Genomic DNA, 13,002 nt, shown 5'->3' with positions numbered 1-13,002 from the left:
ACTTTTATGCCCCCAGACATGCTTCCCCTGCTGTCCCAGTGTCATTCCAGGGTGTTGGTATCATTTCCTGGGGTGTCATAGTGGACTTGGTGACCCTCCAGACACGAATTTGGGTTTCCCCCTTAACGAGTTTATGTTCCCCATAGACTATAATGGGGTTCGAAACCCATTCGAACACTCGAACAGTGAGCGGCTGTTCGAATCGAATTTCGAACCTCGAACATTTTAGTGTTCGCTCATCTCTAACATACAGTATATTTTTCTCTTGCATTCGATATAAAATGTAAGGGGGGGTACCGTCACTCCTTGGGGAGAGACCACCATATAGGTGTGTGGAGACTTATTAAGCCTTTAGCACTCCACTTTGCAAGGGACTGTGGGAAGAATATGCAAATCTGTCTTCCATGATGTAATTAGGAAGACAGAATCTTAGTGAAAATAGCCCAATAAAGGCTGCTCCCTTTATATAAAATGTGTATTGGAAGAATACCTATATAATACAGCCACCCATGATATCAATGTACGCAGCTACAGGGACTTCACATGCCAAGTGGCATAACTAAAGTCTTGTGGGCTTGGTTGCAATCTTTTTTCCGGAGCCCCCTACCTCATCCCTACAACGAATTCTTGATAGTGATGGTTACGGTTGCTAAGGAGTTTAATCCACCTTAATGTGGTTAGAGTAATCTGTGGGTCTCCTTGGCTTATGGGCCAGATAGAAGCTGCAATCTCAATCCTGATGCCATTGCTTATAGACCCCCCTAAGGCTCCTGCTCCCCGATGCTACCGCACCCTCTTCACCCACTCAAGTTACGCCCCTGCACATGCCCCCATAAGGCTCCATGAACAATGGTTATGGTATGATGATGATACCTTAGTCCAAGAGTTAGTAACTTAGTGTCATAAGGCACCAACCAGCATTACCCAGAGATGATCTAGTGGGAAATCAGACCATTAAAAGATATTCCATATAAGCAGAATATTAGGTCATCAGTTAATGTGTTAATGTACCCTGTGGGGTTGGAGCAACAATTTGGTTTGATGTTTGTATGTTGGTGCAAAAATGGGAAATGATGCCATTGGTGCAAAAATTATTCCTAGAGTGAGCAACACGGTGGCTCAGTGGTTAGCACTGCAGCCTTGCAGAGCTGGAGTCCTGGGTTTGAATCCTGACAGGATCAACATCTGCAAGGAGTTTGTATGTTCTCCCCGCATTTACATACCGTAGATTTCTGTTATTTACACTCACCGGCCACTTTATTAGGTACACCATGCTAGTAACGGGTTGGACCCCCTTTTGCCTTCAGAACTGCCTCAATTCTTCGTGGCATAGATTCAACAAGGTGCTGGAAGCATTCCTCAGAGATTTTGGTCCATATTGACATGATGGCATCACACAGTTGCCGCAGATTTGTCGGCTGCACATCCATGATGCGAATCTCCCGTTCCACCACATCCCAAAGATGCTCTATTGGATTGAGATCTGGTGACTGTGGAGGCCATTGGAGTACAGTGAACTCATTGTCATGTTCAAGAAACCAGTCTGAAATGATTCCAGCTTTATGACATGGCGCATTATCCTGCTGAAAGTAGCCATCAGATGTTGGGTACATTGTGGTCATAAAGGGATGGACATGGTCAGCAACAATACTCAGGTAGGCTTTGGCGTTGCAACGATGCTCAATTGGTACCAAGGGGCCCAAAGAGTGCCAAGAAAATATTCCCCACACCATGACACCACCACCAGCAGCCTGAACCGTTGATACAAGGCAGGATGGATCCATGCTTTCATGTTGTTGACGCCAAATTCTGACCCTACCATCCGAATGTCGCAGCAGAAATCGAGACTCATCAGACCAGGCAACGTTTTTCCAATCTTCAATTGTCCAATTTCGATGAGCTTGTGCAAATTGTAGCCTCAGTTTCCTGTTCTTAGCTGAAAGGAGTGGCACCCAGTGTGGTCTTCTGCTGCTGTAGCCCATCTGCCTCAAAGTTTGACGTACTGTGCGTTCAGAGATGCTCTTCTGGCTACCTTGGTTGTAACGGGTGGCTATTTGAGTCACTGTTGCCTTTCTATCAGCTCGAACCAGTCTGGCCATTCTCCTCTGACCTCTGGCATCAACAACGCATTTCCGCCCACAGAACTGCCGCTCACTGGATGTTTTTTCTTTTTCGGACCATTCTCTGTAAACCCTAGAGATGGTTGTGCGTGAAAATCCCAGTAGATCAGCAGTTTCTGAAATACTCAGACCAGCCCTTCTGGCACCAACAACCATGCCACGTTCAAAGGCACTCAAATCACCTTTCTTCCCCATACTGATGCTCGGTTTGAACTGCAGGAGATTGTCTTGACCATGTCTACATGCCTAAATGTACTGAGTTGCCGCCATGTGATTGGCTGATTAGAAATTAAGTGTTAACGAGCAGTTGGACAGGTGTACCTAATAAAGTGGTCGGTGAGTGTATAACTTTTTGTATGGTCCCTCATGCGAGAAACCGGACAAATAACTGATTCATATGGTGCATTTGACTAATTCAGAAAGCAAAATGCTGAGGAAAAAGAAAGTTTTAAGCTAAGGCTCCACATAGCGAAACACAGCAAAACAAAGGCTGCACAAAAAAACACTGTGGAAACGCATTCATTGGATTTTGCACAGTTTTCCTCTGTATATTTCCTGCTCTTATTATACCTGTACGGAAAACGCCAACGTATAACTGGCATTCTACAATTTTCAAAAATACAAGTGTTTTTGAAAGGCAACTTTTTATCTGCAGATTTTTCTGCAATGTATGGATAAAATTAGCCCGAATCACATTAAGTTTACAGGTATTGTAAAGGCAGTAGCTTTTCTATTTTGGGCTTCAGCCTTTAAGAAAATCGCAGACACCATCAGAAACCTGCTAGCATCTACAGGTCACTGGAAGAGCATATCTAAATGGGTATGATATTGACCCCCAATTAATAGTTGTGATCACTTGTGGGATTAGTACTAAATATATTATAAATTCTTCATATCCTGTTGGTTTTTAACACAACTAATAGAGTTTGGATGAGATATAGTCTGGTTCCATTTTAAACTGCTTAGTTTAGTATAGCGCACTTTAAGGCTAAGCCCCCACACAGAGAATTGCTGCAAAAAATGCTGCGAAAAGATGGCGGTATAAAAGCAACGCTTTTCACTGAAAGTCTACAGAGTTTTCCTCTACGGAGTTTTTGCTCTATTATACCTATATGGAAAACACCAGCATTTTCGTTGGTATAGCTGACATACTATGACTTTCAAAAACACTAGCATTTTTGAAAGCACATCATTTACATTGTGGATTTTTTCCCATAATGTATGAATGGGATTAAGAAGAATTCTATCCGCTTTACAGGTAATGTAAGACACAGTATTTTTGCCATAGCATTTCCACTAAGGCCAAAATGGTGCGTTTTTGTAAAGTGGTGCCCAGCCTCAAGCTAGTTTTTTAAGTTGGTTTACAACTACGGAGTAATATACATGAAGGAAGTCTTTGGACAAATCTTATTCTCTGTGTTATGCATAGTGCAGGTCCCAAATGGTGGGACAGAACCACCATGTCCCTTTAAAAACCCTCAGACCCTGGGGTAGGAACACAGTGTTTTACTCAGTGTATTCCCATTGCAGCCTTTTAGGGCATATCCACAGGGACCTCTGAGACTCACTTTTACTTTGAAAATAGGGGTCCTGAACTATTTTCAGAACTCATGTACAAATGAATAGAGAAAAGTGTACAACTCGTCAACTCTTCTGCCATAAATGTCCCACAAAGTCTGTGTTTCGAGGTGAAGTAGGGTGGGGCGATCTTAAACCTTGTTGCTGCTAGTATGTAATATGTACCTTATTTGTATTCTTTCTCTATGTTCTTTCTTTCACTTTCTTTTCTTTATGTAAAAAAAAAATGGAAAACATTTTCACAAATCAGCCCTATTCAAGTGAATGGGCTAATCTGTAATACCAAACACAACCACTATATAAATATAAAGCGCTGTGCTTGGTTTCATGAAGAGGTGACAGCACTCACACCCAAGGGGAATGTGAGAACATCTGATGGACCAAGGACACCCAAATCCATTCATGACAACTTTGAGTGATCATTTTGTAATAAATGGACCTGCTATTTTGAAATGATCAAATAAAAATTAATCGATTCTTACTTCAAAGACCAGAGTTTCGTTGGTGGGTCCAGTTGCATAAAGACTTTCTGGTTGCTGTGCTGATCTTTGATAATTAAAAGTAGTCCCAGCAAATGAGAACTTTCCAGGCCAGTCAATGGTCCATTCTCCTGTTAAATAGTACTTTCTATTAAGGTTTCTGACAGCTAGGTAGCTGGTGGAGTACTGGAGCTCTCGGAAATGGATACTTCTCGCACCCGCTGGAACAGTGACAATAGAATAGTAGTCTACACAAAAGGAAGCAAAAAGAGAGCTCTTTCAATTTTTATTGACATCAGAATTACCAAGATTAATAGACAGTCTTCCACAGTTATCTGTACCTTGGTCATTAACAAGAGGCTGATTATTAAAGGGGTCGTCCAGGATTAAAATGGTCACATTCTTTCAAAAACAATGTCCCACCTATCCACAGGTTGCATGTAGTATTACAGCTCAGCATCATTCACTTCACGGCAGTTGAGCTGCAAAACTAGACACAACCCATGGACAGCCATATATATGATAGTTACTGTCAGACTGGGGTGCCTAGGACCCACCAGTGGATTTCATTCTGGGGCCCAGTATACATTAAAATACATTTACTACCTGCCTCCCATTTGCAAATTCCTAAAACTTCACTGGCACATATTTTTTTCAGTATTAACCTGCTACCTAGCCCTCACCTTGGACAGTTTCTGTCCTGTGCCCTTCTATTAACCTATTGCTCTTGCTTCTAGGGTACTCTTATCTCTGTTATCAAGATTGGTGATGAGGTTCCCACAATGATAGTAAGAAGATGGAGACCAGCAGGAAGGATAGTGATTGACCTATCTCTGTACCTAGATGTCATCTCAGCCACTTAATGGATTCAAACATAATAAACTGATTAATTTGTTCAATATTCTACCCAGTTGCACAGTCCAATCATATTAATGTGAACACTGCCTACTTTTGACATCAGCGTTAAATAACCAATCGCAGAAGGCAGGTGTCATCAGCCATCTGGGTGCACTCATCATTGTGGAAGGCAGGATGGATCAACACAAGTATGAATCTATCCTTGCGAACCATGTTCACCCCTACATGCGAATTGTTTTTCCTCAGGAGGATGGCATCTACCCGCAGGACAATGCGAGGTGTCATAAAGCTCACAGTGTATGTGCGTGGTTCGAAGAGCACCAGGATGAGTTTACCATACTCCCCTGGCCAGCAAATTCCCCAGATTTTAACCCAATCGAGAATCTGTGGGACCACCTTGATCAGGTTGTTCGCACATGGATGCTCAACTACGTAACCTAGCGCAGCTGGCCACGGCACTGGAGTTGGCATGGCTCAACATCCCAGTGAACATCATCACAACATCTCGCAGTGGTCCGCTCAGTGAAAGGTGGTTATTCTGGATTTTGACAGTTGGTCACATTAATGTGACTGGACTGTGTATTTATATGGGAGCATAGGTTTTGTGAAATGTGCTATGCTGCCTAACTGTATGTATGGCCAGGAGTGAAGTCTTCCATGAACTATCATCTATTTTCTATAGAGAACATCAATTAAACATTTGCAAATCTGTAATGTAACTGTAATAATAACTGTAATAATAAAAGAATGAGTGTATAAAATATCATGTGACTGTAACAAAGTTACTTTTCACAGTCCAATTCCAATTCTTAGTTTAGGACAAAGTGTTTGTTAATGATCTGAAACAGAAACCACTGTTGGTTCCAAGTGTGGTGCCACCTGCTAGCCATATGGTTCTTATCTTAGAGCCAAACTTTAATAACTCTATAAACTTCTTGCAGTTATTGATGTATGACAACTAGGAAGCCACAAGGAGAGAGCTCTAGATTCACAGCGGTTTTTAAGCCACTGGGTGGGTGGTACTGTCATAGATCTATAGTTCTACTAAAGATTACCATACTTACCATTCGTTTTGTGATGATTCAGATATTGTCCTCTGTAAAACTTGCATGTTGAATTATCACCTTTACAGACCCCGCAGGCATCCAAAGTTGCTTTGGATCCAAGAACATAATCACACCCTACAAGCTGGCACCGGAATTTACAGAAATGAAATGTGCGTTAGGAGACTGTGAGTGTCGGAACGTATCATATCACAGGATGCAGAGAGATAATTTCTTCATGCTGTCTCTGAGCCAAAGTGAAATTAAAATCCATTCACTTTCCTGCACAGTACATTTAGTAAGATGATATTTTATACCACAACAGATAATAGAAATCTGAACACAACCAATTAATTTAACACTTAGTTAAAGGTTGTTCTGCGGTTAATATGAATTACACAGAATTTATTTTGACATTTTACAGTAGTTTTAGGTTTCAGTCATATAAAATTGCCTTTTCCGTGATATTGTTCTCTGTTGCTATTTCATGGTTAAGAATACTCCACGATTTCTAGATATAGCCATAATTATTGAATATAGCGGAAATTATATGAGCAAATATTAATTATACCAAATGACTTATCAATTGCTGATATTTAGAATTGCAAATGGTCCACATTTTCTTGAAAGGGAAACTCACTACACTTCTAACTATAGGGCATTGGATCGGACATTATGCTGAGCACCTTTATACCTTTAGGCGTTCCAATTGTTGCACCATTTCCTTGAACAGCTTGTTTTAAGAAATGTACAAATGCTCAAGTGCAATGGGGGTGTATCAGAGCCTCAGGTTTTCAAACCTGAATACAGAGGCTCTGACATGCGCCCATTTCACTTGTGCTTCATTTGTATATTTCTTGACATCACAGCCCTACATTGCAGAAACGCAACTTTTTTGTTGCAGATTTTGCTGCGGTTTTTGAGCCAAAGCCAGGAGTGGATTGAGCAGATGGTAGAAGTATAAGAATTTACTATATTTTCACCATTTCTTTTGTAGCCATTCGTGGTTTTGACTGAAAAAAAAAACGCAGAAAATCTGGAACAAAAAAAGCTGCGCTTCCGCAATGTGGGGCCTTAGCGTTAAACTGCTTTTTCAAGGAACTGGGGCATCTATTGAACTTGAAGATGATGCTCCTAGCCTGTCCTGTGACTGCTCTAAGGCCTCGTTCACATCAGCATTCATATTACGTCCGGGGGAGTCCACATGAGGACCCCCCCGAACGGAATACCGAACGCAACTGCAAGCGCTGTGCAGTGACAGTACACATATCCCATAGACTATAATAGGGTCCATGTGCTTGCCGCCAGATTTCCGCAGGGATGATGCAGACAGGAAAGTAGTTCACAATCTACATTCCTGTCCGCGTGATTCGTGCGGGCAGCGCGCAGCAAGCACATGGACCCCATTATAGTCTATGGGGTCCGTGTGCTTTCACTGCACACCGATGCAGTTGCGTTTGGTATTCCGTTCGGAGGTTTCCCCATGCGGACTCCCAGAATACCGAACGCAGATGTGAACCAAGCATAACATCAACTTTCCTGGTGACAGACTCCCTTTTGACAACTTTTAAAATTTACAAAAGTATAAAATCCCGGCACACATTATGTGTATAATATGTACATGGAACAAACCTAATCACTAAAGTACTGAAATCTTCTACTTTTGTATTCTCTCCACGCACACCATATTCGCAAACAGTTGGAGCGTCAAATCACTTCTGATCCAGTCCAACATTTACAATCTAAGCATTCTCATCATTTGATTTCCAATGAGTTCAGCTGTAGCCAATGATAATCTCCAATAGTCACATTTCTATGCTGAGATGGAAGTTGGCGGCTGGTGAGAATGGGGCATCATCAGATCAAAAGTTGCAGGGAAGATGAGCATGACTTGATTTGATATTTTGGAACAGTTAAAGCAGTTTCATAAATTTTTTCCTAGATGGAAAAAAACCCTTAAAGCTAAAGCCTCATATAGTGAAATGAAGGTAAAAAATGCTAATGAAAAAAAAATGTAGCAAAAACGCGTCTCAATTTTTCTGCATAGTATTTCATTAAGTCTTTGCTGCATTTTTCCTCTGCATTTTTTCTTCCCTTATTAAATATCTGGGGAAAATGCTTGCCGTTTTTTCAATAACACATGCCAAAACACTGTGTTTCTGCAATCTAGCATGTTAGCCTTAAATGGAACCTATCACCCTTAAAATGCAGTCTACTCTGCAGGCACTGTGTTCTAGAACATGGAAAGCTGAACATATACATATTTAGTTTTGTGGGAAAAGATATAGTAGAACTTGTTATTTATTCATTTATTTCTGTTCTTTCTATACTTGGAAAGAGCAATTGAGTCCATTGATGGTCCCAACTGTGATTGTGCCTGCAGGGATAGCTGTCAATCACTGCTAGCTTCTTGATTCCCCAGAAGCTACTAAAGACTGAAAGACGAATAGCCTGTCCCCTTAAAAAGCGGTTCCCCAAGGATACCCACGGACCCCATTGACTGTAATGAGGCTCCACCAGGCATTTGTCAGGTTTCCACTGGTTTTATACTGAAACAGGAGGAGAGAAAAGTTCTCTCTGTAGGACTTTTCTTTCCACCAATTGAAGGAGGAATCTGTGGCAGAGTTTCTTATGGAGACTCCAATGCAGATATGAACCTAGCCTTAGTGTAACTAAAAACACAACAAAAACATATTGGTAATTTAATTTTTTTACCTCGCAACTGCCATCAATACAAATGTCAAGTCCATTGGAAGAGCATGGTGTTCCATCTTTTACTTTGTTGGATAATGCAAAGAAAAAGTCAAAATCTTCAGCCGTACAGTAGAGCTTACAGATATTCTCCTCTGGAACACACAAGAGATACACACCAAGAATGAACAACTGCACTGAGCAATAAATCTCTTTGCCCAACCCAAAGGGCCTTTCTAATCTTCTGAAGCTTCCTCTATGAGCTCAACATGTGAAATCAAGAAAAAAGTGTCAGAACAACATTGATATGGCTCATCTACTAATGGACAATCTTAGTAGCGTGTGACTTTGGAGCCAGTCTCTCACCACTAGGGTCTATTTCTTATAAGTTTATTCACAGATATTCTGTTAGACCTTATTAATGACATATGTGAAATGATAATGTGGATAAAGTGGATGTGCATTTGTTCTAAATCAGTCTACTCAGCTTCCAAAAGAACTTACTGTAGTGGACCCTTGGAAACTCAGCCCCACACTGTCTAAATGGCACAACGTTTCTCAGTTTGAGTTTTATTGCATTTAGGGATTTAAAACAGAAGAGATATAAGTGGACTGGATGTAGCCACATGCAGCAGTTTTTGGATCGGTGCCAAAAACAAATTATGACAAAGACAAATTATTAAACAAATTAAGGTTATATTCAGACCATGAAATATAGAAGAAACTGTTTATTTCTCATAGTCATTTTGCATCTGTGGAGCATCAGTTTTCACAGACCCTTAATAGACTTGAGTCTATTTATTGATCTATGAAAACAGGTAATGTAGAACAAGTCTCATTTCTGACAGACCATTCACAAAGTCCATCAAAAAACAGGAATATGAATAGCCCCATAATGTCTCTTTGTATTGAAAATGGCCATCATTCAGTTACTCTTAAGCTGAGTTTACACAGGGTTTTTAGGTCTGGATTTTGACGAGGAATCCACCTCAGAATCCGGCTCCAAAAAAATGCCTCCCATTGACCCTCAATGAGAGCCGTTCACTTCTTTTTTCAGTTAGCGTTTTTTTGCCCCTCACAGATAAAAGAAGTGAGCTGCGCTATCTTGACGCTGCATGACACTCCCTCCCGACTAGGCCCATCCAGTTGCGGCTAGCCGTTTTTTACACCGGATTCTCCACGTCAAAATCCGGTCAAAAGAACCCTGTGAACTAAGCTTAAACGTTCTTGTGAATACAGCCTAAACTAGATTCACTTTCATGTACCACTGGTGTTTTTTGTCAATTTCACAATAATGTCAGTTCAACTGGTTCCTCACCTTCCACTTTTGTGTAGGGTTTCCATTTGTAGTACCACCCTCTGAATGGCTTGCTGTTGTATTCAGCGCACTGCTGTGCTCGGAAATCCAGGGAGTTTGGTGGACAAGCCTGAGTGTTACAAGTCTGGTAAATACGGCTTGAGCCCTGGCAGTATTTCCCTCCATGCTGTGGTCTATAATATAAAGATCATTTTCACATTTGATTAATTAAAAATTATTGCAGTGATCAGTCATAGAAATTAGCAGGTACAAGAGAAAACTAATGCCTTACACTGGGTTACTGCATAACCTCTCCTGATACTTTACTCCAGCACCACAGTCTCTGGAACACTGGGACCAATCTGACCAGTCAGACCATCCTCCATTAACTGGTCTTGGTCCATTGTCTCCAAATCTCACACATTGTCCCCTTCGACACCACTGTGTATAGAGAAATAACGTATTATTGCTCATAAAGCGTAATATTTAATAATTACATAATACACGTGTAGAGCATTGTGGGTAATATTGCAAACAGAATTTTAAAGTATTTATGAATCCACATCCGCGGAGTTGCCCAGCCTTGCCCACTTATCAAACCATTTTCTAACTAAGCCATACAAGGTATAAGGGTGCATTCAGACTACGTAACGCCGGGCGTGTATGAGAGCCGTACATGCCGGCATTACGGCAGACTGCCGAACACTTCCCATTCACTTCAATGGGAGCGCTCGTAAACGCCGCTGTTACGAGCGCTCCCATTGAAGTGAATGGGAAGTGTTCGGCAGTCTGCCGTAATGCCGGCGTGTACGGCTCTCATACACGCCCGGCGTTACGTAGTCTGAATGCACCCTTAAAGGGGAAACATCTTACCATATTTAGACCACAGACTGTTCCCTCTGCTGCGGGCATGAACTTTGTCTCACACCTGTGCCCAGATTTGTGGCACCACAGCGACTTGCATATATCCTACAAAGAAAAGAAGTATATGTAACATACAGATTTTCAACTTGTACCACTAAGTAACCAACTTTTAGATAAAGGACATCACTTAAAAGCACTTTCCACCAGAGATTTGCTGAACTTAGTTTGAATTAATACATTGAACTAACCAACTTATAGATAAAGGGCATCACCTATAACACCATTCTACCACTGATCCAATGCAGTTGGCTTGGATTAATACATTGAATATGAGGGGTACGTATCACTTGCATTTTTTGAGGCCCTACATTTAAATAGTAAGGAGTAACAGAGTCAACTATCTAATGTGTATGGGAGTGTCCTTATCAAGTCAGGGAAAGGAAGAGCAGACATGTTGAACTTTATATGCCTGATCCTTTTGTTCTTAGGGGCCAAGAGAAATAGCTGTCAACAAAACACTCATTAAACCAACAGCTATTCAAGGTGTATAAGATCTTTAAGAGTCATTGGCACTCAGACATTTCCCTCAAAAATAAATGCCCCGGTGATGAGATCCCTGCTGGAGCGCTCCATTGGTGAAAATCTCTAAGTAGCATAAAAAATCTATAGGCACTAATGCAATTCTTTTGGTAATTGATAGTGATCCAAATAGATTCTCTGTAAAGTTGACCTCTACATTATGTGAAACTATTTTGTTTTTATCTTACTATAATCTGTTATTGTATTGGGGAATGGATAACCTAATAACTTTAACCTATAATGTCTCTGCCTGTTCAGGCCTCTGCACCACCCTCCACTTGTACGCTGTGGCACAGGAGACATGTTCAGTTTGATTCCTTGCTTAGAAATTTTTGTTGCTCTGTCTGAACACTGTTTTATTACCTATCCTCTGTCATGAAATTTCCACCACACCAATATCCTTTACCTTGTTTCTCTCTGTTCATAAAATAGTTAATCTTAGGCTTACCTGTGTGATTGACAGCCTATCTACCAATCATGTCTGAGGAGGGTTCTTCCTTCCTATTTATTGTTTGCTCACATTCACATGTGCTTGCTATTGCCTTGTGTGTGCTGACTGTTTCTCTTGCCGATTTGTTACCTGTACTCATATTATTGATCTCTGGCTTTAACTTTGACTATTCTCTTGGATTCCAATTCTGTACTGTGTTGCTCAACTGTTACCGACCCCTTGGATAGCTGACCTCCCTTTGTTGTTGTTTGTCTTGTCTGCATTCCGTGTCATCACCTATATCTAGGTAGGGTTTAGGACTCACTACCTTGTTGTGCCCCTACCTCTAAAAGGCTATGTTGAACAGTACCAACTTGAATGAGACAAATTGCCAAGTGTTTGGCAATGAGATCAGGTGGAGAGCAGCTGGGGTGGTATAAATGTATACATACACCAATATTCCACATATTTTTTTTACAATTTTTTCGCAAATTTTTATTCAGATTTCAATGCCTTCCACAAAAAAGTTAACCACTGAAAGAAAAGTAATAATACCACATTATTATACTTGGAAATCTTCTCCTGAAACTACTTTTACTGAGTAGGCATAGACTAAGAGAGAAACAGGAATGGAAAACCAAAGACATGGTTGATGTCACTCATTGAATATACTTTTGAACTCATTCTCCATACATCCTCATGGAGAGCAATCATTGACATATGCTGTGTGATGTATTTAAGGCCAAATTGTGAATTACCCTAGGAATCACTGAATTATCTGAAAATCCCATTAGTAATATAGAACAGCCTTGGCTATAGAAAAGACATGATAAGAGCTCACGTACCTTTACAAAACTCAGGCTGCACTGCTTAGCTTTTGGTCCAAATTGCCATTTACACTGAGTGTCAGCATCATAGATCTGTCCGGGCAGCTTCTCCGGATACTGGAAATGTCCTAATTGCTTTGGCTCATCAACAAGACAGGAGGATTGAGCTGTGCTGTGATGGAATTCAGTGTGAATGATTTCCTCATAGACAACTGTTAACTGCTTTACACTCAGTT

At 40.9% G+C, this 13,002-nt stretch overlaps 1 protein-coding gene across 1 annotated transcript in view; it reads right to left on the bottom strand.

Moving 5' to 3' along the window:
* The window catches only part of ADAMTS18 (ADAM metallopeptidase with thrombospondin type 1 motif 18), a 72,326-nt gene that overhangs the window by 14,888 nt on the left and 44,436 nt on the right, over positions 1-13,002 (bottom strand). Inside the window, exons 10-16 of the mRNA XM_075281924.1 lie at positions 12,785-12,938; positions 10,940-11,035; positions 10,359-10,507; positions 10,088-10,260; positions 8,794-8,924; positions 6,100-6,223; positions 4,181-4,425 (exon numbers count right to left, since the gene is read on the bottom strand). Coding sequence (XP_075138025.1) covers positions 4,181-4,425; positions 6,100-6,223; positions 8,794-8,924; positions 10,088-10,260; positions 10,359-10,507; positions 10,940-11,035; positions 12,785-12,938 — 1,072 coding nt within the window. The remainder of the gene's footprint in view (positions 1-4,180; positions 4,426-6,099; positions 6,224-8,793; positions 8,925-10,087; positions 10,261-10,358; positions 10,508-10,939; positions 11,036-12,784; positions 12,939-13,002) is intronic.

Source organism: Leptodactylus fuscus, chromosome 7 (assembly GCF_031893055.1).
Source record: "Leptodactylus fuscus isolate aLepFus1 chromosome 7, aLepFus1.hap2, whole genome shotgun sequence".
Lineage (NCBI taxonomy): Eukaryota > Metazoa > Chordata > Amphibia > Anura > Leptodactylidae > Leptodactylus > Leptodactylus fuscus.
The sequence above is the reverse complement of the archived record's forward strand: the minus strand, read 5'-3'. Positions and strand labels throughout refer to the sequence as shown.